This window comes from Coffea arabica, chromosome 7c (assembly GCF_036785885.1).
Source record: "Coffea arabica cultivar ET-39 chromosome 7c, Coffea Arabica ET-39 HiFi, whole genome shotgun sequence".
Classification (NCBI taxonomy): domain Eukaryota; kingdom Viridiplantae; phylum Streptophyta; class Magnoliopsida; order Gentianales; family Rubiaceae; genus Coffea; species Coffea arabica.
Window position 1 is genome coordinate 13,540,588 of NC_092322.1, and position 25,946 is coordinate 13,566,533.

Sequence of the window (25,946 nt, forward strand, 5' to 3'; positions counted from 1 at the left end):
CCTTTTGAACATCATAGGTTATGAAAACATAAGCAAGCTTTTCTCATTGCTAACTTTATGCATCATTTCCAATTAGTCTGAAGGATGAAATATACTACTCAATTACCTCATTTAGTTTCCAAGCACCAAGAATCTGATATGGGATTCTGACCCGTTGGAAGCACATTAACCTATTACTCGGCGTGTAACCACCACGAGTTGAATGAGCAACTAATCTGTCCAAAGAGATAGAGAGTTTCTTATGCACCCAAACTAAATAGCATTCATACATTTGATTAAATATTAATGTGTCGTTTTTTTATCCATGAACAGTAATTAGAACCTTACAGCGGAATCAAGAACCTTCTCATTTCTTACGACTACTTTTGGAATCTCACATGAAGCCCATTGGCATCATTACACTAGACATTCTGAGTTAGAAATAGGGATCCAAAGCAGTCCTCAGCCCATTGTGTGTGCGCTGTGGCATGCGTCTGTAAATTACCAGAGAGTAGTTCATTTTGACAAATGAAAGATCTTCTCTTAACAACTGTTTCAAGCATTATTCTTGTTCAAATGCAAACCGCTAGCCTTATTGGATCTCAATATAGTTCTATTGTTTGCATATATACATGCCGTTATATAGTTTCATCATTTGCATAACTGTTGGTCCCAGTACAAGTGCACAACAGGTCCTCCATGTACTTGTTCAACAATCTTTATCATGTTCCTCGCAAAATCAGAATAAATAAAGTTGGTAATAGCTAGTTCTGAAAGCAAGACTTGGAAATTTTACAAGAGGTAATAACTATGCTGTTCAACATGGTTACAACAGGTTTCATCAAAATCCCCCAAAATGTCCATCTGGCCTCAGCTCACCGCATGCAAGCTCTGCTGCACCATCGTCGATGCACAGGCACTCAGTCATTCATAATTGGACGGATGCTGATTCTCATTCCAACACAACAGGGCACTCAAGGACACGTAACATCGTAAAATGAGTTGTCTGGTTGCATATAACACTGTGAAGCTGTAACTCAGGTGTCCTCATGGAAATACTTTGGTCGGTCTTGGTGAGGAAAGGTTGTTGTCCCTGCAGCATAACAGACATGAGCTCAACAAATAGGCAGTCATTTGCTGAATCAGGAAAAGGAAAATAGTAGAACGTGTAAGAATTAGCTTAGCAAGCTATTAAATGCCAAAAACAAAATCAAGCTAAGTGACTGCAGCTCAATTATGCGTTGTTCATAAAGGAGCAGGTCAGAGATGTTAGATTTTGTTGGCCCGAAAATGCCAATAAGGTTGATTACATAACAGAGAACAAAAGTATTTCTAAGCATTTAGCTACAACCTTGTTTGAAATTTTGAGCAACTGCTTCACATAAAGAATCCCCAGGGTCGAGAATGACTGACAAAGGTCAAGCAGATAAGTTGTTTAGGATCAAATGCAGTTGCAACACTGGAAAAGCCACCTTTGGCTCAGGGAAAATACCTATACTTGGGATACTTGAAAAGAAAATTTTTATTCAATTCCTAATCATTTGTAATTTTTCTTTTAAAAAACATGCTCATGTCTATTCTACCAATTCGATGGCAGGGCTCACCCAAAAAAAAAAAAAGTAAATTTTCATAGTCCACTACTAAAAACCTGGTGCATTGAAGTTTTTTAGATGATGTAATGAATCGTTTTATTTAAAAAAAAAAAAGTTTATTAATACTTATAATCTATCTTAAATTTTCTGAATCGTGTCCAAGAATCAGAATAAGACAATCAGCAGACATCTGGTATCAATAAGGCAGCTTGAGAAAACAGAGAATAAGTAGGATAAAACATTGGAAAAATTAACTTACAGGGCGGTTTGTTTCCCTAATGTGAAACGAGTCAAACTTTGTTCAATCGGTATCAATAAGGGGAATACATGCAATCTTGGGCCACTTTTCGCCACTTCCTTTGGTGCATCTCTCTGCTAAAAGAGGATAGTCGGCGATATACAGTAGATTTAAACTGGTGAGTTGTTGTATTGCTTCTGCAGAGGGTAATTGTTTGAGGTTAGTGCAATTGCCAATGCACACTTCTTGAAGATTTTGAAGGCTACCTATCCATTCTGGAAGAACTTCCAACCCCTCAAACTCCTGTATCTCTAGAACTGTCAAGGTAGAGTGATGCTGAATTTGGTCTGGAAGAGACGTGATTTTTGGCCATCCAGACAATTCAAGTTTTTCTAGAGAGAAGAAATGTTGTTTTGCAGAATCATCATCATCCTTGGTGACGGAGTCTGGCCACGGGAAATAATCAAGGTTGTCAGAGAAGCCACCGAGTTCCAACTCACAGAGGTTGGCAAGATATTGTAGACCCTTTGCCCAACAACCAGGGTCGTCAGAAAAGACCGTCAACCGCTCGAGCAATGTGAACTTCTCAAGATTATTACTCAATGAAGTATTCAACTTATCACATCTTGAGATGTTTAGAGTATGTAGGGACTGGGGGTTTTTCATATCTAGAGAAGCATCTAAAGCAGGGCAGTCTTCTAAGGATGAGGATTCAAGAGATGTAAGGCTATTCAAATTCCTTATACATGCCACAATTCCACATCTCCGTATCTCTAACTCCTCAAGAGATGTCAAGTTCTCCATACCTGGTAAAACAGCCAAGCTGGGGAGCCTTTCGATTACCAAGTACCAGAGATTAGAGAATACCTTAATTGATGAGGAAGAATTCGAGGGAACCATTGCATCTGACCACTCCTCTAGACTTTCCATGTCCTCCAACACAAAACGCGATAGTTTCGGACGGAAACAGATTGATTGGTTTCGCCTCTCTACTACTGCTACAAGTACTGCTCCTGGCATTATCAAGATGTTCAAGACCATAGAATTCAGCCCCAATGCGTTTCACATTGTGTAAGGACACCATCTCTAAGGACTCGAGACAAAACAAGTCCCCCCAGTGGTGGTACTTGTTCACACTTACCCAATTTCTCCAACCTGAGGTGTGCCAGATTCCGAAGTACCATTAAGTGATCCTTTGCCACCATCCGCAATGGAAACCTTGAACCTTTGAAACCCCTAATACCTAAACTTTTCAAGTTTGGGTGAGGTTGGAGACCTTCCATGACACTATTGATATTGTTGTCGTCACAATGTTCTTTCGTGTCATCCCATGAAAGTCTTATTTTTTGGACAAATTTGCTTTTGCTGCTGATTCAAAGCTGCTCACATTCTCCAGTCCAAATATTTCTAACTCGCCTCGGAGGTTGCTCAAGTGTTCCAACTCCTCAAGTTGACATCCCTTGGCTTGGCTTACCACAAAGTAGGGCAATGTCTGAAGATTAGACAACTGCCCAATTCCAGCGAACAAACATGATTGGACCAAAGCAGCACCAAATAAAAACTGGAAATGCCTCAAGTTAATTAAATTGCTAAACTTCTTGGGTATCTCCTTCACGCAAAATACTTTCAAGGTTATCAAATTGTAGAGCTTTGTGATGGAATCTGGCAGAGCAGTGACACGAGTTTTACTGATATGAAGATGTCTTAAATGTTTCATATCACCTACTGCATTCGGGAGATGAGTAACATTCGTGCAGTCTCCTTTTAATACACAAAGGTGTCTAGATGTTTTGGTGATGTCTTCGAGCATACCATCACCCACAAGATAAAACGTCTGCAAATTTGGAGGAATCCCTTTGATATTCTTTAGCATCTTCCCTTGACTCAGAATGATGATCAAATGCATAACTTCATCATCATGACTGACTTCCATGCCATCCTCTGTATTTAAGCAACAATTATTTGACACTTGCAATGAAAGATCATGCACAAGGTCGTGCATCCGGCAGAACTTGATTTTGTTAATGGAATTCCCAAAAGTAGCTTGCAACAAAGAACTCCGAAGTAATATGTTGAAATAGTCACTGCCTATATCCTCCATTTGCAAATGACCTCCTCCCTTGGCATCATTAATCAATCCCTGGGCCATCCAAATCTGTATCAAGCTTTCTTTTTCCATGACAGTGTCCTTCGGGAAAATGGAACAACTTGCAAAGCATTGTTTCACTGACAATGAAGGTAAGTTTTCATAACTCAGCTTCAGGACAGAAAAGACTCCATCTGCAATATTGCTTGACTTATTCCATATTTCACTTTTCTCAATCATCAACCATTCAGAGGCATCCTTTTTAGAGTACAATAGACCCCCAATCACTTTGATCGCTAGTGGCACACCACCGCACTTTTTCAGTATCCTTCTGCCAATGTCCACTAGATCTCGAGTCTTTCTTACACCACCGTCTGCAAAAGCTAATTTTTCAAACAACATCCAGCTATAATCATCTGAGAGGATCTCTAGATGATACAAACCAGATGTTTGCATTGCTGGGGCTACCTCATCACTACGTGTGGTGGCCAATATTTTGCTTCCTAGAGCACCCCCAATTGCCAACAAACATCTCCTCATGCGATCCCATTTCTCTCGATTGTCATTCCAAACATCATCAAGCACAAGCAAGTAACTTTTTCCTTGCAAATTTTCTTGAAGCCTGCTCACCAATGCTTCCCTGTTTGTCGTCTCAGCATTCTTTTTCTCGAGGGATTGAAGCATCTCATTCAACAGCCTTTCCACTTTGAAATCATCAGACACACAAACCCATATTGTTTCATCAAAATGCTTCACTACACTCCCATTTTTTAGCACCAGCTGTGCAAGGGTTGTTTTTCCCTGGCCACCCAAACCAACTATTGACATGACAGGTAAATCCTTCTTATAGTCTGAGCTAATTAACATCCTTACAACATGAGATTCCTCAACTTCCCTTCCCATCATTTCCGACCCATCCACAAAAGGATCCGTTGACCGATCCTCTTTGTGATCAGCAGATGTCATGGTTAGCTGAACTGGATGAAGCCCTATCTGATTTGCTTCTCTGTAAGCTTCCTCTAGAGATGCGCTAGCATTCTTGATCTTGTTAGCCATCTCTAGATGAAAGGAAATAGGATTTGAGGAAGAAAAGAAGTTGCGTACCTTGTCGCGCTTCCGATTCTCAACCTTCTGCTGCAAAACTTCATATCCGAAGTCATCCAACACGATCTCAGCATCACGTGCTACGGACTGGAGCCTTTTCAGCCAAAGCTGCACGGCTTTGCTTGATGATTTCTTGCATTCAGCATAAAAAATCAAAGCTTCCACCATCTCTACTTTCTTGGCAAGCTTCTGAAGGTCTTTCTTTACACCCCATACCCGGCTGATCTCGTCGGCAGTAAGTGGAAGTATCTTATTCAAGATTACACCAACAAAACTGAGTACAGCTTCAGCCATCTTCAGGGAAACTCTTAACAGATGGAGGTAAAATGCTTTGGTTGAATAGTTGGACTACTTTTTGCAGCCAGAGATGGTCAACATTCAACAGGTGTGAGTTACAAAGCACTGAATCCATTACTTATCCTTCATTTTTTCCAAAACGAAATTTCCTAGTCTTCACTGAAAGAAGTATTATATTCTAGCCGTACATTTTTTTGTTTGTTGTTTTTTTTTTCTTTGGCTTTTGGTAGGGCCTTCACATGTTAAAGCTGGGACAACAATAATTAGAATAGTACGAGTGAGATTCCCAGACAAAGGGCGTGAAAAACTTAAAGAAAAGTTTTGCCTTTGCACAGACAAAGGGTATTAAACGACACAATCAACTGAATATTGCAAATATAATATACACAATACACGATGCATATTTCAAATAATCAGATTACAAGGACTTCATTCATTTAATCCAAGAGAAGCTTATTTAATGACTGAATTTATTGTATTGAGATATGTGACTGTTCTACAGATATTTTAGCACTAAATTAAAATAAATTAGTAATTAACTAAGTCAAGTTCTTAGAGTTGTTCCACACTTGTTGTTTTTGACTAGTTCAAGCTTGTTCTTTGTTCTATATATTATGTTGAGATTTGTTAGGAGAGATTTGGATAGTGTGTTGAGGTTTGTCACAAAAAAATTGTGTAGACTTATTACTTACACTTTCGATTAATAGAGAGATATTGAATGAGAAATCTAAAATCATTTTTCAACTCTCAATACAAGTCTTAGTAAACTATTTTTTTGGCAGGTCTAAATGTTGTTTTAGTAATTTAAGCTCTAAATTCTAACATATTGGCGGGTACTACAAAATAGAGATGTTCCAATTTCTCTTCAGTACATGCGAATATTATCACATACAAGAAGCTAGTGTTGAATATAGGACCAAGAGTTTGCTTCAATCCAATTGAAAGCAATCGGGCTCAACAAACCATCAGGAACGCCAATGGAGCTGACCAAGAAAAGTGCAAGTGGTCTCAGTTCCCCTCAAATCCAGCATTTTCTATTGAAAGGTGGAAATCCGAGCCTTCTTCCAAATTCCAAAGTAACCAGGGCATACATCGATTTTAAAAGACCTAATATGCTCTGCAAAAAGATTCATAATCAACTGGTCATGCATTGTAAGTTGACATTTAACCGACTGTGGAAATTGTTCATTTTATTTGTCAACAATCAATTGTCAACTAGAAGAGGAAGATGATAACAAATTTCCATCTACGAACCTGCAACATGAACTCAAGATATGAGGATAAGGCCTGGAGAAATATCCTTCTCTTAGGTTTCTTACGTATTGTCTCTAATTTAAAGCCATAACAACACTCTCTGCTCCTCGTGTTTTTCATACAGAAAGGGTCACCCTAGAGCTTCTGTTTAGGATGCATTACACCAGAGTACTTCACAAGCATGACAATTGTTGTTTAATCTACACACACAGAGACATACAGAGCATATGACTGCCAGAGAGCAGAAGATTCTTAATCATGTCATTCACAGGGAAGAGAAGTGTTCTGTTGAGAAATTTGACTATTGAGATATTAGGAAGGTTGGGGGTAATTTGCCGTTAGACATAAGAAACACCGGCTTATCCATTCTGAAATGCGTTCATCAATTCTTTAAACACACAAATTTTTTTTTTTTTTTTTTTTTAGCAAAATGTTGCAATTCAGGGGTGAGTTGTAATATTAATGGTTATAATAGTTGGTCACCTTTTTCTTATTTTTTTTTCGTTTTTTGTTCTTATCTGCTGTCCTAAGTGCAGCAAATTAAAAAAAAAAAAGGGTAAACAACACAAAATCCCTCTATAGTATAGCTATTTTATAGAATAATTCCCTATAATTTCAAATCATACACATCGGTACTTCATGGTTTGAAGTAAAGTGAAAAATCAAAGGAAATCATTAAATTCAACGCGTGTGATGTAAACGTGCTGGAAATGTGCTTGGTTCTTCCAAAAAATAGTTTTTTAAGGCAAATTTTGATCTGAAATACCTATTTTCTCCCTCATACATTAATAAAACAACCATGATTCTTTTTCAAATTTGCTCTAAACTTGTAGAAATCGACGTTTTTTGTTTATATTATTAGTGAATGAAACTAATGAATCAAAAATTGGTTGTTTTAGGCTATTTTTTGCTTATATTATATGATCATTTCTATCATTTCACTCAAAATCGTTTTTTTAACGATTTCCGACAATGTTCAAATTACTTCAAACCATGAGATACCAACACATATGATTTGAAACTATAGGGGGTTTTCTGTAAGATAGCTATACCACAGGGTGTTTTTTTTTGTTGTTTACCCAAAAAAAATCTTCTAAAGAAAACTACCTTATGTTCGTGAAATTTTTTATCAAGTCATGACATAATTCCAGTAATACCTACAAAATTTCATTCTAGTCCTCAAATTGGAGATATACGTAAGTTTAAAGTAGGACTGAAAGATGAACCAAACTATTTGATACTCGAATTGAATTTGGTTTGGTAAGAATTCATTCAAATTTTATTCACCAACTAATTAAACCAAGGATAAACAACTTTTTGTGTTTGATAAACATTCAAACTCGATATAAAAAAAAAAAAAACTCGATCAAACTTGATTCAGTAAATAAATAAACCAAGTTTGAACAAAATTTTAAATTTGTTAAAATTTTAAACTTGCTAAAATAATTAAATAAATTTGAATAGCAGGGTGTTTGACTTGATTAAACTTGTTTACATCCCTAGTTAAATACGACGAAATACTTTCTCGTTGCATTCACTATATCAGATTATACAATAAGATTGTTCTAACTTGTAACTTCTTAAATTTTGCAAATTGTCTAAGAATTAAAGAGTAACATTATAACATAGTTAAGGATTGAGCTGCCTCTGCTAATTAACTGACTTGCTTTACACAAAATTTTTTGTCTAGAGGGTATCCAAAAATTGACTATTTGGTTATGTTAGGGGGCCACCCTCTGAACTTGAATCCATATCCACCGCCCCTTCTTGGCTTTCTCATCCCTAATTCCCTATCATAAACGGAACTAGAAAGTTTACTTTGACAATGCAAATTTTAATATTTTGCATTCAAGTATGTAATATAAGATATTTTTAATTTTTGCATGGGCAAATATCTAAACTTATAAAGAATATTTTTAAAATTTTTCAATTTTCTAAGGGATAAAAATCTGAACTTATAGAACCGTGGAGGCCTAGGGACTCAAACAATTGCTGTTTGAGTCGATTTTGCTTCATTTTTCACTGGATGTAACTTACTTTTAATAACTTATAAATATAAAATAAAATTTTATGAAATTCAAATATGGTGTCAAAATCGATGTATATATGTAATTTAGGACTTATACATATATAGGCCAAAACATGGCTGTCAATCTTTCGGGACGATTGCTGCTTGCCCCAACTCCTCACTACTCATTGACTCAATCCGAATGCTTCATTCCAGAGTTTTTCTTGGCTGAGATTAATTCTTGTGATAATTACAAGTCGGCAGCCGAATTCTTTGACGAATAATTTAACAAGGCCCTGTTTGGAACTAAGGTTTTTTACCCGTTTTTAAGCTACTACTTTTTTAACAACTTTTGCTACGGGAATCCCAGAAAATTTTTCAAAATTTTTTACCTACACACTCCCAAAAATCTAATACACACAAAATTTTTCAAAAACTTTTCTTCTTTTTCCTCCCTCACCCACCACGCCAGCCACCACCTCCACCACCTCTCTCGGCACCGGTCACCTCAAAATTTTTTTTTTCTGTCCCTCACCCTCACCCCCTCTCCTCCCCTTTCCTTCCCCCGCCACCCTCCCCCTCCTGCTAGGTGCGATCCGGTCGCGTGACCAGATCGCAAAGGGAGAGGGGGAGAGTGGCGGAGGAAGGAGAGGGGAGGGGGTGGTGGGCCTGAGAAAAAAAGCTAAAAAAAATTAATGGTCCATGGCCGGCCTTCCTCTGTGGTCGGAGTGCGAGGGGGAGGGGAGAGGGAGAGGGAGAGGGGAGGAAAGGGGTGGCAGTGGAGGGAGAGGGAGGCGTGGCGGGGGAGAGGGGAGGAAAGGGATGGTGGGCAGAGGGAGTGGCGGGGGAGGGAGAGAGAGGGGTGGCGGGCCTAGGGAGATGGTGGGCAGAGGAGAGAGAAAGGGGATGATGGAAAAGTTTGGGGGTGGCGGGGAGGGAGAGGAGAAAAGCAAAAAAAAAAAAAAAAAAAAAAAGAGAGAAGTGGTGCTGGCGGAGGTGTTGGAGGTGGGAGGCAAAGGTAACGGGGAAGGGGGAGGGGGAAGGAAGAAGAAGAAGAAGAAGAAGAAGAAGAGAGGAAAGAAAAGAAAAAGAAAGAGAAAGAGAAAAAGAAAGAAAAAAAAAAGGAAAAACATGTTTTTCATCTTACAAAAATTTCTATAAAATTTTTCATATTACAAAAACTTCTACAAAAAAGTTTTTCACCTTACAAAAACTTCTATAAAATTTTTTCAAAAACTTCTACAGTGCACTACAGTAAAGTTTTAGACAAACTTCCAAAAAACTCAGGTTCCAAACAGTCGCAAAGATAGCTGTCCCTGCAGGTCTACACAATTAGACAATATTGCTCCATATTGTCATTCATGGAAGTGCCGGCATTCACGACGTGGGAGATTTTTGCTTCAGCAGCCAAGGCTTTTTCTTTTCCCTCTTTTTGGGGCATGCGACCAGAGGGAGAGTTGCAATAAACAATTTCTTCCTTATTTTTCCCTTCAAAAAACCATTAAACGGTTAAACTTTATTTTATTTTATCTGAAATACTCAATATTAGAGGTATTAATCACAATTCAATTATATTGACCCGTTGAAACCCGCTTACTAATAAGTGGACTTGAGTCCGTAATGAATTTTAAATGGGTCTAAATGAATATACAATTAATAGCATTTAATTGATGGGTAGTAGGTTGATTTGGTTCATCAATTTAAAAATAAATATGCATTTAAATTTAATTTTTAGTGGATGTTAAGTGGACAAATTTGAATTTTTTACCAATCTAATATTAAAAAAATGTCGTTATTTCTGGTTAAACAACTTGCAAAAAATAAGAAAAAATAAATAAAATTTCAAGTGAGTTATAAATGGGTAATTGAATATATATCTATATCCATTGCTTAAATAGATATAAATGGGCTAACTCATTTTGATCCATTTATTAAATAAATATAAATAAATTGATCCAATTATATTTATTACTCAATTATAACCCGTCCAAACCCTTTATAATTATTCATTTTGGCACGTCTGCTTAAAATTGTCAAAGTTCAATGGAACTATAACATTTGAGTCATTGAGGCGGCTCCCTCAACCGGGGGTTGGTTATTGGATGTATGGACCACGGATGATTTACATCCATTAGAAACCTTATCGAGTTATCCACTTGTAGGACTTTGAAAACACCAACTTGCAATGTAACATCTTCTAACATCCATCCAGTGGTGATTGCATTACATTCAAACTTTGAACCATCAATGTGACATCTTCTAAAAATTTTTCGCATAGTAACTTGGGTTCTTCACAAAATCGGCCGGTTGATCTGTTGAATCACCGGTTCGTTGAAAAGTCAACGATTTTGCTGTTCAAACGATCTAATTAGCAATCTGGTCTGATTCTATGGCCGGTTCATCAAGTTGACCAATTGAATCGTCGGATCGGACCGGATTTAATAACTATGGTATAGATGCATGTCAGATATATAAAAAGAAAATTTTGAATTTGAATACAAGGGCTAATTCATAAAAAGTTTAAAATTAACTAATTATAACTTTTTTCAAGCTATGGCTGATGGTGATCCAACCATCATCATTAGAAAATTTTGTTAGTGGCATCCATATGGCTAGTGAGCTATAAGAAGTTTCAAATCACAAGTTGACAAAAACTTAGCAACACAATCCTAGGTCTATGTTGCCACTTAATTGTTGTCTAGATCTTTTGTAATTTATCAACGAGTTACTTTCTCATTCTTATTCACCGGACGACCAACTATATTTAGGTTTACTCATTTAGCGCCTGCTTTAATCGGCCGTCGGATAGGGTTCCGTCATGTCTAGAAGAGCCAAGATAGATAAACAATTCTATTTTCTGGCCTAAGTCCTTGGTGCAGATCTCCATTTGGTGGTTCCCGTTTATTTCTTGGAGGAATTTCTTCTTTGTCTTTCACTTCTCCTTGCCGGCCATTTGGCAACCTTATCTTCTTCCTTCCAGTAGACCAAGAGAACAATGAGGTATTTTTGGGCTTTAATATAGTTCTGATTTGTGTATTTTTTTACAACATTTGGTGTTTCCCTAAATAATTAAGTTACTATTCTTATATATTAAAATGTTATATGTGAATAAAACTTACCTGTATGACAAAGTTACACAAAATCATTTAAGAAAGATATCAATTCAACATAAAAAGTCAACTAAATTCTTACTAAACTTGTCACATTCCAAATTTTGAATTAGCTGTTTTTGGAGATGTTTTTGAAAAATTTTGTTGTAGCAGAATTTTTAGATTATATTTTGGGATATTTTCAGAAAATATTTTGGGATATTTAAGAGTAGATGAGTCTCTAGAATATATTTTGAGATATTTTTTAAAATTTTTAAAAAATTTAAACTAATTTTTAGATTACCTTTTAGAGTACTTTTTAAAATTTTTTATTATTTTTGAAAACTAGTTTTTGAAAAACACTCCCATCCAAACAGAGCAATAATTTTCCACGACTAAATTTGAAGCATTAATTGGGTACTCCCCATTTAAATTCTTCATAGTGGCCATCCGGGATTACAGTCACCTTCCTTCTAGCAGATCAAGAAAATGTGCTTCTATTTCTAAAAGAAGAAAATTGTCTAGTACACGATTTCATTTGAACCGTTTAAAGGTTAAGAATCAGATTAAAAAAAACAAAGCAGCATTGTAATCATTTTCTAAAAGTAGAAATGCATATGGAATTTCCTGAGTAATTAGATGCAAAGTTTTATGAGTGTACATTTTTTAAAAGTATTTGTTATACTTGGTTTAGAAAAAAATGAATTGTGCACGTGAACTTTATCTGTCAATGTTATGCTTGTTTTCGTATAAATAAAATGCAAAATTAGTAACGAATACAGCACTAAAATTTCTTTGAAAAAAAAATTATATTCAAGTAAGTTATTCACCAAAACCAGTTATGACCAAGGCCATCTTGGGCCAGATGAAGAACCTATCGAAAAGTATTTGCATATTGATGGATACTTTCCAGGAGCTTGAAGATGATGTCCTTGACTATATGTCAAAGCTTTGCCCAGTCAAGCCTATAGGGCCATTGTTCATCAATCCCAAAGTCTCAAGCTCAAATATAAGTGTTGATATTTTGAAGGCTGATGACTGCATGGGGTGGCTCGACTCAAAGCCACCGTCTTCTGTCGCGTACATCTCTTTTGGAAGCGTCGTTTTCTTGAAGCAAGAACAAGTCACGGAGATTGCATATGGATTGCTGAATTCTGGGGTCTCATTCATGTGGGTGATGAAGCCGCCCGAGAAACTATACTCCAGCAAGCCACATGTTTTACCAGATGGTTTCTGGGAAAAGGTTGGTGATAAAGGGAAGGTAGTGCAATGGAGTCCACAGCAACAAGTGTTGGCACATCCTTCCATTTCCTGCTTTTTGACTCATTGTGGATGGAACTCGACTCTGGAGGCACTTGCTTGTGGAGTGCCGGTTTTAGCTTTTCCCCACTGGGGTGATCAAGTTACCAATGCCAAGTACTTGGTGGATGAATTTAGAGTTGGGATAAGGATGTGTAGAGGAGTGGCGGAGGACAAAATTATTCCAAAGGAAGACGTGGAAAAATGTTTGGTCGGTCCGAAGGCAGCAGAGATTAAAGAGAGTGCGTTGAAGTGGAAGAAGAAGGCTGAGGAAGCCGTGGCACTAGCCGGTTCCTCTAACCAAAATATGCAAGACATTCTCAATCAAATCACCTTGAGATCCAAGGTCAAGCTGTAAAATACGTTCTCGTGCCACTGATGACACATGACCAAGTATGGTAGCATGAAACTATCAAATGTTAACTAAGGGTTGGTGGATTTTGAAAGATGCCTAAATGTAGCAATTATGGACAAACTTATTTATAGGTCTATAAGTGGAGTCATGAACTTAGTTCACCTAACTATTTTATGGACTTTAGAAATGTTAAATGTAAGAAAAATTTTATTTGAGTTAGTGACCAAGTACTTAGTCTTTGACTCTTCTGTTTTTTTTAAGAGAATTGAAACTCAACATCTCTTACTTGTAACTTCTCTTAAGTTACAACCAACCCAATCCTCCTCCTACTTAGTCTCTGACTTTTTTTTTCTAATGTAAGTGGAAGGATTCGAATCCGAAACTTCTTGCTTACACTCCCGTTTCTCGTATCACCCAACTCATCCCTCCCCCTACTTAGTCTTTGACTTGATAACACTAATTGAACAAATAATTTTCCAACAATCTTATGTTGATAATATACTTCACAATCTTATTCAGAGCATTTTCGTTGATCAATGATCACTATTAAACTTGGTAAGTAATTGATCCGGATTGACATAATTTTTCGTTAAATGTGCTACAAACACAAACCATGTATTGATTAGAAATTACACGAACTTATTTGATACTATATAGATGATAGCTTACTCTCCTCTCTATTTTAACCCTCCAAAAAGGAAAAACAAAAAGAGGAGAATGAAAATCATACATTGTCTAACAGAAAATGTTCACGGACTATAGCAATTATATATACATATATAGTTAAGGAAAACATCAAAAGATAGACATATTGATTTGGATTACAACCAAAAAAGCATCAATAGCACATTTCTTGTCGTTAATAAATTAATCTTTTTTAAGAATTTTGATTCCTTTCCAACGTGACTCCATGCGATGAGAAGCATCATCTTGTGTATAAACTCCACACTTGAAGAAATGGTCACTTCCACCTCTCCCATCAGTTTCAAACATTTGCACTCCATCAATGAAAACTGTGACTTTGCTAGCTTCCACATCATGAATTACATTGAGTCTGAACCACCTGTTGTCGATGTTAGGGACTATGACAGGATTTTTATAGTATGAGAGGTTTCCATTGTAAACTCTAAGCATTAGAGTCGTAGCATGAAGCTGTGCTCCAAAGACTTGCATGATGCACACACCAGATGTTCCAGATGGCACATATCCATAACCTTCAAATTGCCAAACCCCCGAAGAATAATCGTAACCCTGAGAGCAAATTAGTGAGAAAAAGATAATCACCATGTTTCTTTTAATCTGTAGAAGGCCCACAAAAAAGAAAGGGCGAAAAACAAGATGTTAGAGATACATGCTACTTTTATTTCTTTAAGCTGTTATTTGGGCTTTAGGAGGCTCAGGTTATACCAAATATATACATGGTTTGGAAAAACACAGCAGAAGATTGTGTATTTAATAAAACAAAAAGTGATTGTCTTGTCTTCGAAAGCTCATCGGTCTTAGGATGTTTTCCTCCCTTCTTTCCTTTAGATTCGGATTTTTGCTTTAGATTCCGCTTCTTGTCTTCAATTTTTTTTTCTTTTCAATAATTGATAAGTTGTGTAAGTCTCTTGACGAGGAGCTGTTTATTGTTTGATTATTTCATCTGATTATATATTTTGATTTTTAATGATCAATTTTTGTTTTTTGGGTTGATGTTCTCGTCTAGTACTTTTGCGTCTAGGTTTTATATTTTTCTAATAGCAAAGAATTTAATACCAAAGACTAGTTTTGATTAATTTTAATTATTCTCTATTTCAACAAAATCTACTGCAATCGAGAACAAGCTGAAAACCCTTCACTACTTTGCAGTGATCTCTTTGTAATTAATTAACTTGATGAATGATTTCAAACCTTGTGCCTCGAAGCCTATTAGCTAGTGAAATGATCACGCTGTGTGCTTCAAAATTCAAAAGGTGCAAAACTTTTTCGTGTTAGAGAAGGTCCAAATTCAGAATTTACCCTTAAATTTTCATATAAGCACCATACGTAATTGCTTTTACAAAACATATGCAGCCTTGCTACTTTTTTTTTTGTTCCATATAAAACTTGACCAATATGGCAATCATAAATTTAGCTGCAATATGTAAACTTACCTCTATACGAAGTTCAGTACGAGGTCTGGTATTGCTCGCAGGAAAATGAGGTTTATCGGTATCGAAAACCCACATTTTATGAACTCCATCAACGTACGAATATCGCTGATCTACTGGCACGTTATAAGGTCTTTGAATTTCAAAGTTTGATTGATTTAGTGGAAGAGAAACGAAGCCATCAGTTGGATCAACAACCTTCAAAGCTTCTGTTTTGTGATATATTGTTACATTGATGAAAAGGGTGAGCAAGAAAGTGGTTAAAAGCTGAGGAGAAGAGGCCATTGAGTTTGTTTTAGATGAAATGTCGATGGAAGAGAAAAGCTAATCAGGGCCTGAGATTTATAGGCAGCCTACAATTGAAGATGCAGATTAATTAAAAGATGCCATTGCATTCATTGGTCTATTAGATATTCTCATGGGGTGAAATCCAGAGGCAATTAACCTTTCTTTTTACTGAAGAATTCTTTACGTTCAGTTGATGTTTCAGTTGTGGTATGTGACAAAATTTCAGTCAGAGGATTTACAAAGTATTTGGAGAGAAACCAAATTGTTGGAGAACAGAATCAAACTTACAATGTTTCCTTTGAGGTGTACATTATATTAAGGTTTTAGTGTTACTGCTTTCTATCAAATAAGATACTAAGGCTCTAGTTAGATTCTTGTGTTGGTGTCTTTTTTTAAAAAAAAAAAAAAAAGAAATTGCTATATTGAGGGGCAGAGCTACATTAACAATTTTGCAGAGTTTATAGAATAATCATAAAAAATTTACAGAGTTTTTAGATTTTTGTCACGATTGCTCCCCTCAATTCTAAGAAATATCCTTCTGATCCCTTGAAATTCCCCACCTATATTTTGAAAAATCCTATTCCCCAAATAACCAATAACTTTAGATATCTCTCCTTTCGGTACAATTGTTTCAAAGCTAATTAAAGAAAAAAAATTAATACTACTTGAATAAGTAACAAATTTATAAAAATGTAAAAATGACTTAAAAATAAATACATAATTTCAAATCAAAATATCTCATTGCACAGTAATTTTATCATTTTTAATGTACAACATTGTCTTCACTGACCAAAGGTTCTGACTCCATCATTGACTATAAAACTTTTTTTGCATAAAAGTATATTAAAAAAAGGATTAATTTTTTTTATATTGACAGCGTATACACATTCACTTTTAGATGCATGACACATAATTCAAATTTAAATTTGAAATTCAAATTTTGCATATGTATCGTATATCTAACCGTGATAGTGTATACATCGTCAATATATATATATATATATAAGATTTACTCTAAAAAAAAAACGGAGTAGGAGTACCATTTTGAAAGTGTTTTATAATAAGAGCGGAACCAAATAGTGAAGATCTGCTCGTGTATACAGTGAAGACATGCGAGACAATGATCCCCTATTAACCAGAGAATCAGGAAAATATAGTAGTTAAAATTATACTAAAAAAGATATTGAGCAAATTAGACAATTGTGGCATATAAAACGAGATTGTTTGTTAAGGAATTCAAATTAAAGTATGTTACTCAACTAGGGTAATTTTTTTTTGGACCTCAAAATCCAAATCACAAAAAAAAAATAAAATTAAAATTAACAGCTCTACGTCCTTCCTACCCTCAATTGTTAGGCACAAGATTTGAACTCTGCATCTGACAGTGAAGATAACTGCCGAGCATATTCACCATAGAATACTGCAAACTAAATGTTAAGGGGTTTCTTTTCTGTCTTGAAATTGAAGTATTTATTGGAAAAAGAGAAAGTTGTCTTGTTAGAAGATATTCTTGCCTTTACAAAAGAATTTACAGAATGAAAAATGCTTGACTTTAAGACTCAAATAATGCATGCAACTTCCATTCCAATTTGTCTGGGGGATAGCGCACTCAAGAAGTAGAAAAAAGAGTAGCACGCTACAAATAATACGGCAACAACTATTAGGGTGGTGCATACCCCTCAATCCACGCACAATCAAGAAACTGCGTGTCTTGAAAGTTGAAAGCAACCCATTCAAGACACCCCAATTGGTCAACTGAACAAAAAAGGAAGTATATTAGCAGTTGGTTTTATTAAGAAACTTAGATGGATCGAGACAAACAGGACGAATTGGTAAACAACGTTGTTGTTGTTCATCAAATCAGGGGATACGGGGGAAAAAACGACATAATTACAGCATTCTTTAAACACTTGCATTATGCACACACCAGAAGTTCCATTTGGAACAAATCCGTACCCTTCGAATTGCCAAATTCCCGAAGAGTAATCATAACCCTGACATGAAAATTAGCCAAAATTTCTAGCTTAAATGTGTTCTGTAACAATAGAAGAAAGTGTAAACTTAAAATTTCTATAACTGTGGAACATGTTGAGACTATTTAAAGTTTATCAGATTTTCAATTAGTCAAAACTAAGAAGTGTATTCATCTTTATGATGTACTCTATAAAAATGTCTTAATAAACAGGTCAGAGTCTATGTCTAATCCCTCAACACATCAATGTGGTTTTTTCTTTTTTTCTTTTTTTAGAAAAAAATAGGGATAAAGTTAAATGTTCCATACATGTGCTAAATTGAACTAAATTCTCAATTATATGATATATATGATGCCCTTAATTATTAATGGACAAAAAAAGGAACCTCTAATTTCGTATATATCTCACTTTGTCACTTATTTCACTAAATTTTCTAAACATTATTGCACGTATAAAAAATTTGAACATACGAGAAAAAATATTAAAGAAAAAGGGACCATTGTTGGCAGAAATAATTATCAATTTCATTTTTATATCTTCTTTTTTCAAAAGCAGACTTTTCTCTTTTATTCATCAAAAAAAAAAAAAAACGTACATCATAAATAAATTCTAAATACGAAGACTCTAAATACATCACTATACTCTATACAACCCAAAAAAAAGACAAAAAACAGAAGAATTGTGATGAAAAATTCTGATTCTGTTTCATATCTTGTCAAGGGTATATATATACATATGATGGAATTTGTATATACACATAAATAAATTTGTAGATACTGCAGAATATATACTTACAAGTATACGGATTTCTGTACGAGGTTTAGTGTGACTTTCAGGAGAATGAGGTTTATCAGTCTTGAAAACCCACAATTTATGCACTCCATCAATGAAGGAATAACGTTGATCTTCGGGCATGTCATAAGGCCTTTGGATTTGGAAATTTGATTTCTTTAGAGGAAGTGAGCTGAAGCCTACAGTGGGATCAACAGCCTCCGAAGTACCAAAAATCTTGATGGAAGAAGCTGCCATTACTGCTTACTAATTAAGTTAACTAGAAGATTAAATATGCCTTAATGCAGTGACGATGGAAGAATAGGAGTTTCACGGTTCTATATATATAGTTAAAGGTGCTGGCTGAAATATTCATTTTGAAGCTTTGTTGTCATCAGAGAATTCCTTTGTGTCCCAATCGCTATTATCTCTTCACAGGAAATTACATCCAAGAGTTAACTATCCAGGTAAATAATTCATTTGTACGAAAATCCATGCAAGTTGAATATCCACCATCACAAGTAAGTTTGGACATTGGATTCTTTCAACATCTTTTTTCCTTTTCTTCATGGGTTTTTTTTTTTGGTTGTTGGTTTTTTTCTTTTTTTTTGGGGGGGGGGGGGGGGGGGGGGGGGGGGGTGTGGGTGTGGGGGAGGTAGATTCTTTTAATTGAACCCGAACAAATTCATGAAAGATATTCCCCAGCCCTCTGATCTTTTCTCACATAAATAGTAACCTGCCCTTTTCCTAGAAGCCAGCAAATGAAAAGGAACCTAGCAATAGAAGATTGAGACCAGTATACGAATCCACAAGTGGAGAATTAGAATTAAAAACTTTAACAGCTGTCTAAAAAGAAAAGATACCACATGGTGAAGGTATGTACCCATCTCATCTGGTCCTTCGTGACTGAATTTCATGGGTGGAACAACGAAGGGTCGCTGAGGTGACACTGAACCAAGTTCTAAAAATTTAGGTGTTTCTTCCTTGAAATTGAAAATTTTCTGAAAAATATTTTATAGATTTCAATTTTTGACCTTGCAAAAACATGAACAAATTTTTTGTAATAAAACTAAAAATTTCCCCCTCAAAGTAATTTTTCTAGTTCCATCAATATATGCTGAATTTGTCATGGTAGAATAAGGAATATAGTGAAAGAAATATTTGCAATTGAAGCATATGCCTTCTAAAATACCATAGCCAAAGTTAGTCTTATCCCAACTTAGCTTGGTCAGATGCATTTAAGTGTAGCTTTGCCTTCCAATAATCCCCAGGACAGACAATTTTTTTTTTTTTTTTTTTAAAAAGAAGGCATTTCGTTTTTGTTAATCAGATTAGTTAACCATATAACAAATTAATCGAAACAAATAAAAGGGGCTAGCATGCCTTAATTATAAATTTGAGGAGGAAAATAGACAATGAAACCGAACCTAAGGGGACAAACTGAAAATTAACATACTCAGATTTGGCTGGGAAGGACCATTGGAAACCAAATTTGTTAGTTGAGGAACGTAATAAACACTTTCAAAAGTTGAGGGACCAAATAAAATCTCGGGCAAAAATTGAGGGATCTTTGAAATCGTTTACACAATCACTTTACCTAACCAAAAATAGGTTTTGCTCCAATACGTTCTGGTATTTTTCACTAATCAAACTTCACCAGCACTAACTAATGCCTTTTCCATTACTTCAATACAAAAGAAGTAAAGACAAGTGAAGTAGTTTGGCAAAGGCGAACTAAATCCAAGGCGAACTAAATCCAAGGCGAATATTACAAGGAAAATCAATCACATTTGTTTAAGAACTTTGATTCCCTTCCAACGTGACTCCATATAGTAAGAGTCACCAACCTGTGAATACACTCCACACTTGAAATAATGTGAGTTTCCACCTCTACCAGCTGCTTCAAATGTGAAAACCCCATCAATGTAAACCTTCAATTTGCTAGCAGCCACCTCATGGATTACATTAACTCTGAACCACCTATCATATATGCTGTGTACAAGTACGTTTGCTTGTTCAAAGTATGTAAGGGATCCATTGTAAACCCTAAGCATTAAAGTTGTGTTATGAGGTAGGCTTGCTCCAAAGACTTGCACGATGCACACACCAGAAGTTCCATTTGGAACAAATCCATATCCTTCGAATTGCCAGACTCCCGAGGAGTAAATATAGCCCTAAGACGTAAGAATGAAGTAATTAGTGAGCTCAAAATTAATTTGTCATCTCAATTAGAGTAATAGTTAATAGGAGAAATGGTAAAGAAACAATACTCCTGTTTAATTCGTCTTTTAGTACTTGGTAGTGGCGAGCCTTATTACAATGATTGTGTTTTTTGTTTTTCTCATCTTCAATAGGATTGTTTATTGAACGAATTGCACCCAAAAGCTAGTACTTCCAGGCGGACTCACATTTTTATATTGAATAGATCTGCAATAAATTCCATGTTATGTGATAAACAATAAAAGAGACCCTGGAAGTTTACAAGTTTTCCCTTCTTGCCTTCAAACAAAAATTAAATAAAAGAGACCCGGCAAGGAATTTTACAAGTACAAAAAAGGATATAAAATAACTATAAGTGAAATCTATAGCCTTGTTTTCAGTTGCTCTAGATTTTGCAAAATTCGATTATGGAAAGTGATTGTAGAGAATAATTAGAATTAGTAAAAACTACTCTTAGGTGGATTATGGATTTTAACTTTTTGGCTATTAAAAAATTTATAATCGAAATACGAAAACAAACAAGAACACCCAAAAACTGATCATCCAAAATCAGAATGTAAGCTAAAATGATCAACGTAGAACAAGCTAGTGATACCTGGATTATGAAAGAGAGCCACTCATGAAGATTTTAAATGAAAAAAAAAAATTTCTCCTTTTTGTTCTGTTTTAAGATTTTTTGTATTGAAAAAGAAAAATGTACCTGAAAATAGGGAAACAGAAGAAAAATATAAAAGAAGAAAAAAACAGAATAATTTTTCCAAACTATCAGAGGTAGTCCTTTATCACCTGGAGTTCTTGCTTCCCCAGGAATAACAGTAGAAGATTATAATTACCCTATGCAGTACAACAGAAGAAAATATATAATATCGGCTTTAAAAAAAAAAGACGAAGAGATAATTCTTTAATCAAGAAGAAATTTAAGATGCAAAAGGAACATCTGTGGACTTTCATAAGAATCATTACCACATTAAAGCACAAAAAATAAAACATGTAAAGCACTAAAGCATAAAAACCTAAAGTAGTCAGTAAGAAATTAAATAGAAAAAAAAAAAACAAGAAAACGAGGGATTTACCTGGATCATAATTTCCGTTCGTGGCATCGTGGGACTATTCCGAGACAAAGGGTTATCTGTGGAGTAAACCCAAAGTTTATGCACTCCATCTACGAAGCTGTATCTTTGGTCTACAGGGAGGTTATACGGTTTCTGAATGTGATAAAAGGATGTATTAAATGGGAGTTCAACAAAGCCATCAGTTGGATCAGTTGCGTATACTATGGCAAGTTGAGAAGTATACAAAAGAAAAAAGGCTGAGAAGAAAAGGAAAATTACACGGCAAGTAGCCATCCCTATGTATTGCTTCATGCAATAAATTTTGGTATTTGTAGAGCCCCTTAACCATATCATGGCTCGGGACAAAATAAATGTAAGAAAATATAGGTGCTATAAAGTACTGGCCATATTGAATACTCTCATTTGCAGTGAGATCATAAGCATCCAAACGCTGGCAAGATGATTGCAATCAATCACGTATAATCTCAATTCATTGATGTAGTGACTTCACATTTTGGACCTCTTTCTTTAAACGATAGCTAAACTTTGTGTTGTTTGTTGATAGTAACAACACCTTGTGCTATAACATTTTCTGTTTGTATGGGGTTAGTTAATTGGTAAGAGCTCTACACTTTGTGAGAAAGATATTTTTTGCTATTTTGGAGCTACTAAACTTTGGCTTTTTAGGCCTTGCTATTAAATATTGCCGCCTTCTATCATCAGAATTTAACTTTTCAATTAGTACATAAAATTTAATATTGAACATCTTCTTGTTATTGGTTAATTAAAAGAGACTCCTTGAAACTACTTCATTCTTTGGAAGGTTCATTCAAAAATTAAGACTTTCATGGTCCAAATTCTTACTTGACATAAGATCTAACAAAAAGGAAATCTAAAGTCTAATTAGATGACAATATCCTGAGTTTGGTGGCATTTTCATCCATCCAAATAGACATGATTTTAACCATTTTTGGAGAGAAAATCATATTATGATTTAAGGTTTTAGATGTTTGTATGACTCTAAAGGACCTAAATAGTTATATACCCGACTACAAATCACTTGAAATTTTTTGTTATATGACCATGTCTATTTAGTATTTTCCAGTTTGCTTTTACCAAGAGAACCTAGCTTTCGGTCTACAATAGTCAATGCGCCTCCCCGAGATGTTACAGCAACATTTGGTCTTTTCTTGCCAAAAACATTAATTGACCTGCCGTTTAGTCACAAAAATTAAAGACATTTAAACATTTCGCTTACACGTTCTTTCATCTTCTGTCTATCCTCGGGTTCTATAGTAAAATTATACTACCTCCATCCCATTTTGATAATTTTATTTTTCTTTTTCATCCGTCCGAAATATAGCTCACTTTCCAATTAAATAACATAGTTAAATTTTAACTTCTTTAAAATGCCCTTATATAATATATTTTGCTATCACTGAATAAACCTACCTTATTCATTAATTACTTTGATTCATGTTTTAAATGGTGCAACTTTCTATTAATATTACTATTGTTATTAATATAACGGTATAATGGTTAGTTATACTGATAATATTCATATAAGGGTATTTTAGAAAAATAATAGGTTGATTTACTCTTTCAATAAAGTTAAATAATTTTTCTTAAATTGTGTGAAAAAAATCAAGACTTTCAAAGTGGAACGGAGAGAGTAATAGAAATTTCTATACATATCGTAATCATATGTTTTACTCTCCAACTCTTTATTATAGGTATTACTCTCTCTATCCTACTTTGATAGTTTTGATTTCTTTTCCCACACAATTTAAGAAAAATTAGTTAACTTTATTGAAAGAGTAAATCAAGCCTGTTCTTTTCTTAAAATACCCTTACATTGATATTAGGAGTACGATTAATCACTTATTTTCATTTTCCTTTACCTCGCTTTCCTATATAACTTCCTTTCTATTCAAACAGAGCCTATAAATTTTGAATGTTTTTTTGTTAGGAAATTTATGGAACCCACCATATAAAATCTTCCCATAATTGCTCATTTTCCTATAAATCTTTTCCTGCTGAAATTCATAGGAAAGTGAGTCAAGGGAAAGTTTCAAATAATTAGATTTTTTTTACAACCATTTTCTTTCTAAACTGTTTCCTCCATTCTAAACTTCTACATCAATTAGAATAATTTAGAATGTACAATTCAAGCAGGTGGCTTGTAGTTAAACATTTTATTCTTATTTTAACAATTAATGAATTAGTAATTTATTGAATTTATTTGACATTAGTAGTTTTTTCTTTTATATTTTATGCTCTTTTTTAATTTTTGTATATTTTTTAAATAACTTATACACATATAACACACACACACACACACACACACACACACACACATATATATATATATATATATAAACTTTTTGTTAAAGAATGTGATTAATTTTCAAGTAAACAACTTTTCCAGTATGCAAAATGTTTTAATTATTACATGTTTTTAGTATATTCAATACCAAAAATGAAGAGGTTCAGTATTGAATATTTTCTATTAATGAACGCACTAACCAATTTTTTTGTGATTTTCGGCTAAATAAACACAATAATTTATATTTTCTTGTATAATTTTCTAGTTAACCAAACATATGTGGAAAAGTTAGTTTCTTTTTCTTTACCTTATTTCACTTCCCTTTTCTCATGACACACTTTCTTGCACAACTATCTTGTCAAACAAACAAACAAACAAACGGAGCCTTAGCGTCGTTACCGAGCAGCCAAGATTGAAATTAATAACACATCAGTAAGTTGGGTTTTGAGATCAGTTCAATGGGTATAGAAATTTAATTCTCCAAAAATTTTAAATTCTTTTTTGGTCAATGAGCATGTAAATTAGCTTTTTAATGTTAGCCTCCATTTTTTTCAAGCTATAAGTGTTTCATGATTCAGTTGAATTATTCTATGTATACTGAATTTTAATGGGAAAATAACCGCATATTTTTCAGCGAATCACGTGTCTTTTCGTCTTATCGGTAAGGTAACTAGGCATAATCGTTAACTTCGTCACTAAACTAAGCATATTTCAATCATGTGGCCTCAAATTGGGCCACATCAGTTGTCACACTAGTGAACATCATTCTGAAATAAATTCTTAAAACTTTCTAAAATATATCCGTTTGGGTCAGTGGTAGTTCATCCCCTCTAGGTTGTCCTTAGGTATCTTTAGGTCCCTTTTTCCCCTAGTATAGAGTAGTGTATGTTTATCGTATCTGACAAAAAAAAAAAAAATCATTTTTACAATGATTTACTATAGCCAAAGATAGGTAATGCTCCAACTTCATTTTGGCACAGATGCCATTGCTTTCAAAAAAAAAATATTTATATATTTTTTATCTTTGGGTACTTATTAAGGTATTAATATTTAGTAATTATAAAACTAATTCGGCAAAGCATCTAATTTTGGGGTGAAATAAATATAAATATTTATTTACATATTAAGTTAAATATAAGGGCAAAATATACTTTATCCCCCTGTGATATAGCTATTTTTCACATAACACTCCTATAGTTTTAAAAACTATATATAACCTTCTCATAATATAGATTAAAATACCCTTATTTAAAAACTAAAATGGTTGAAGTGATCAAAATATATAAATATAACAAGCATGACACTCTAATTCCTACGATTTGATGCTTTACCATATAATCCCCTTATGGTTTAGTGCTTTACCATATAACCCCCTTATGATTTTCTAAAAATAAAAAAAAATATATATATATATATACATAATCCCCCTCTGTGGTTAATAAATAATTTTTAACTTTACATTTTTGATATTTTAGTTGATTCCGTTATGGATTCAAATTCCGTTACTTTGACACTTTAATCCAAATCATGAGGGGATAATGTATAGCTTTTAAAACCATGAAAGGGTTATATAAAAAAACACTAAATCACAGGAGGACAAAGTGTAATTTGCCCTAAATATAATGAGTACCAGCTAAAAAATTTTTCTTTTTGTTTTACCTACTTTGATATAATTTAATCATTTGAGTATTTTTTTTTTTTAGCTTTGTTTCTCGTGTCTATTTTATCTCTTGCACTTTTTGGCTGATTTCTCATGCATTGCTCCATATAAGTAAAGCTTCACAAGCATTAAGTCATTGACTAGTACCTTATCCATTACCTCAACACCAAAGAAGTAACGACAAGAGAAGTAGTTTGGCTTTAACATGCCAAACGTAAACTAA

The 25,946-nt window shown here is 34.5% G+C and overlaps 4 protein-coding genes across 6 annotated transcripts; 1 reads left to right on the top strand and 3 right to left on the bottom strand.

Annotated features, from left to right (window-relative positions):
• Positions 1 to 660: 660 nt before the first annotated feature.
• Positions 661 to 5,436, bottom strand: LOC113699379 (putative disease resistance protein RGA3). The gene is made up of 2 exons (XM_027219719.2): positions 1,831 to 5,436; positions 661 to 1,072 (listed from the first exon to the last, which is right to left on the bottom strand). Exon 1 carries the CDS (start codon positions 5,291 to 5,293, stop codon positions 3,149 to 3,151), a length of 2,145 nt encoding a protein of 714 aa, XP_027075520.1. The 5' UTR covers positions 5,294 to 5,436; the 3' UTR covers positions 661 to 1,072; positions 1,831 to 3,148.
• A 7,052-nt stretch (positions 5,437 to 12,488) lies between these two features.
• On the top strand, positions 12,489 to 13,401 carry LOC113699583 (gallate 1-beta-glucosyltransferase 84A24-like). Its single transcript, XM_027219955.2, has one exon. The coding sequence runs from the start codon at positions 12,489 to 12,491 to the stop codon at positions 13,302 to 13,304; it is 816 nt and encodes a 271-aa protein (XP_027075756.1). The 3' UTR covers positions 13,305 to 13,401.
• Positions 13,402 to 13,919: 518 nt separating this feature from the next.
• On the bottom strand, positions 13,920 to 18,762 carry LOC113699584 (citrate-binding protein-like). Of its 3 annotated transcripts, XM_027219956.2 has the most exons (4): positions 18,490 to 18,762; positions 17,398 to 17,476; positions 15,437 to 15,786; positions 13,920 to 14,552 (listed from the first exon to the last, which is right to left on the bottom strand). In XM_027219956.2, the coding sequence occupies exons 3-4, from the start codon at positions 15,716 to 15,718 to the stop codon at positions 14,169 to 14,171; spliced, it is 666 nt and encodes a 221-aa protein (XP_027075757.1). In that variant the 5' UTR covers positions 15,719 to 15,786; positions 17,398 to 17,476; positions 18,490 to 18,762; the 3' UTR covers positions 13,920 to 14,168. The 3 variants fall into 3 exon arrangements, with proteins under 3 accessions (XP_027075757.1, XP_071912781.1, XP_071912782.1); XM_072056680.1 differs by having other exon boundaries at positions 15,437 to 17,476; XM_072056681.1 differs by lacking the exons at positions 15,437 to 15,786; positions 17,398 to 17,476.
• Positions 18,763 to 20,024: 1,262 nt separating this feature from the next.
• LOC113699585 (citrate-binding protein-like) lies at positions 20,025 to 22,243 on the bottom strand. Its single transcript, XM_027219957.2, has 2 exons — positions 21,759 to 22,243; positions 20,025 to 20,639 (listed from the first exon to the last, which is right to left on the bottom strand). The coding sequence occupies exons 1-2, from the start codon at positions 22,089 to 22,091 to the stop codon at positions 20,250 to 20,252; spliced, it is 723 nt and encodes a 240-aa protein (XP_027075758.2). The 5' UTR covers positions 22,092 to 22,243; the 3' UTR covers positions 20,025 to 20,249.
• Between the last annotated feature and the right edge of the window lie 3,703 nt (positions 22,244 to 25,946).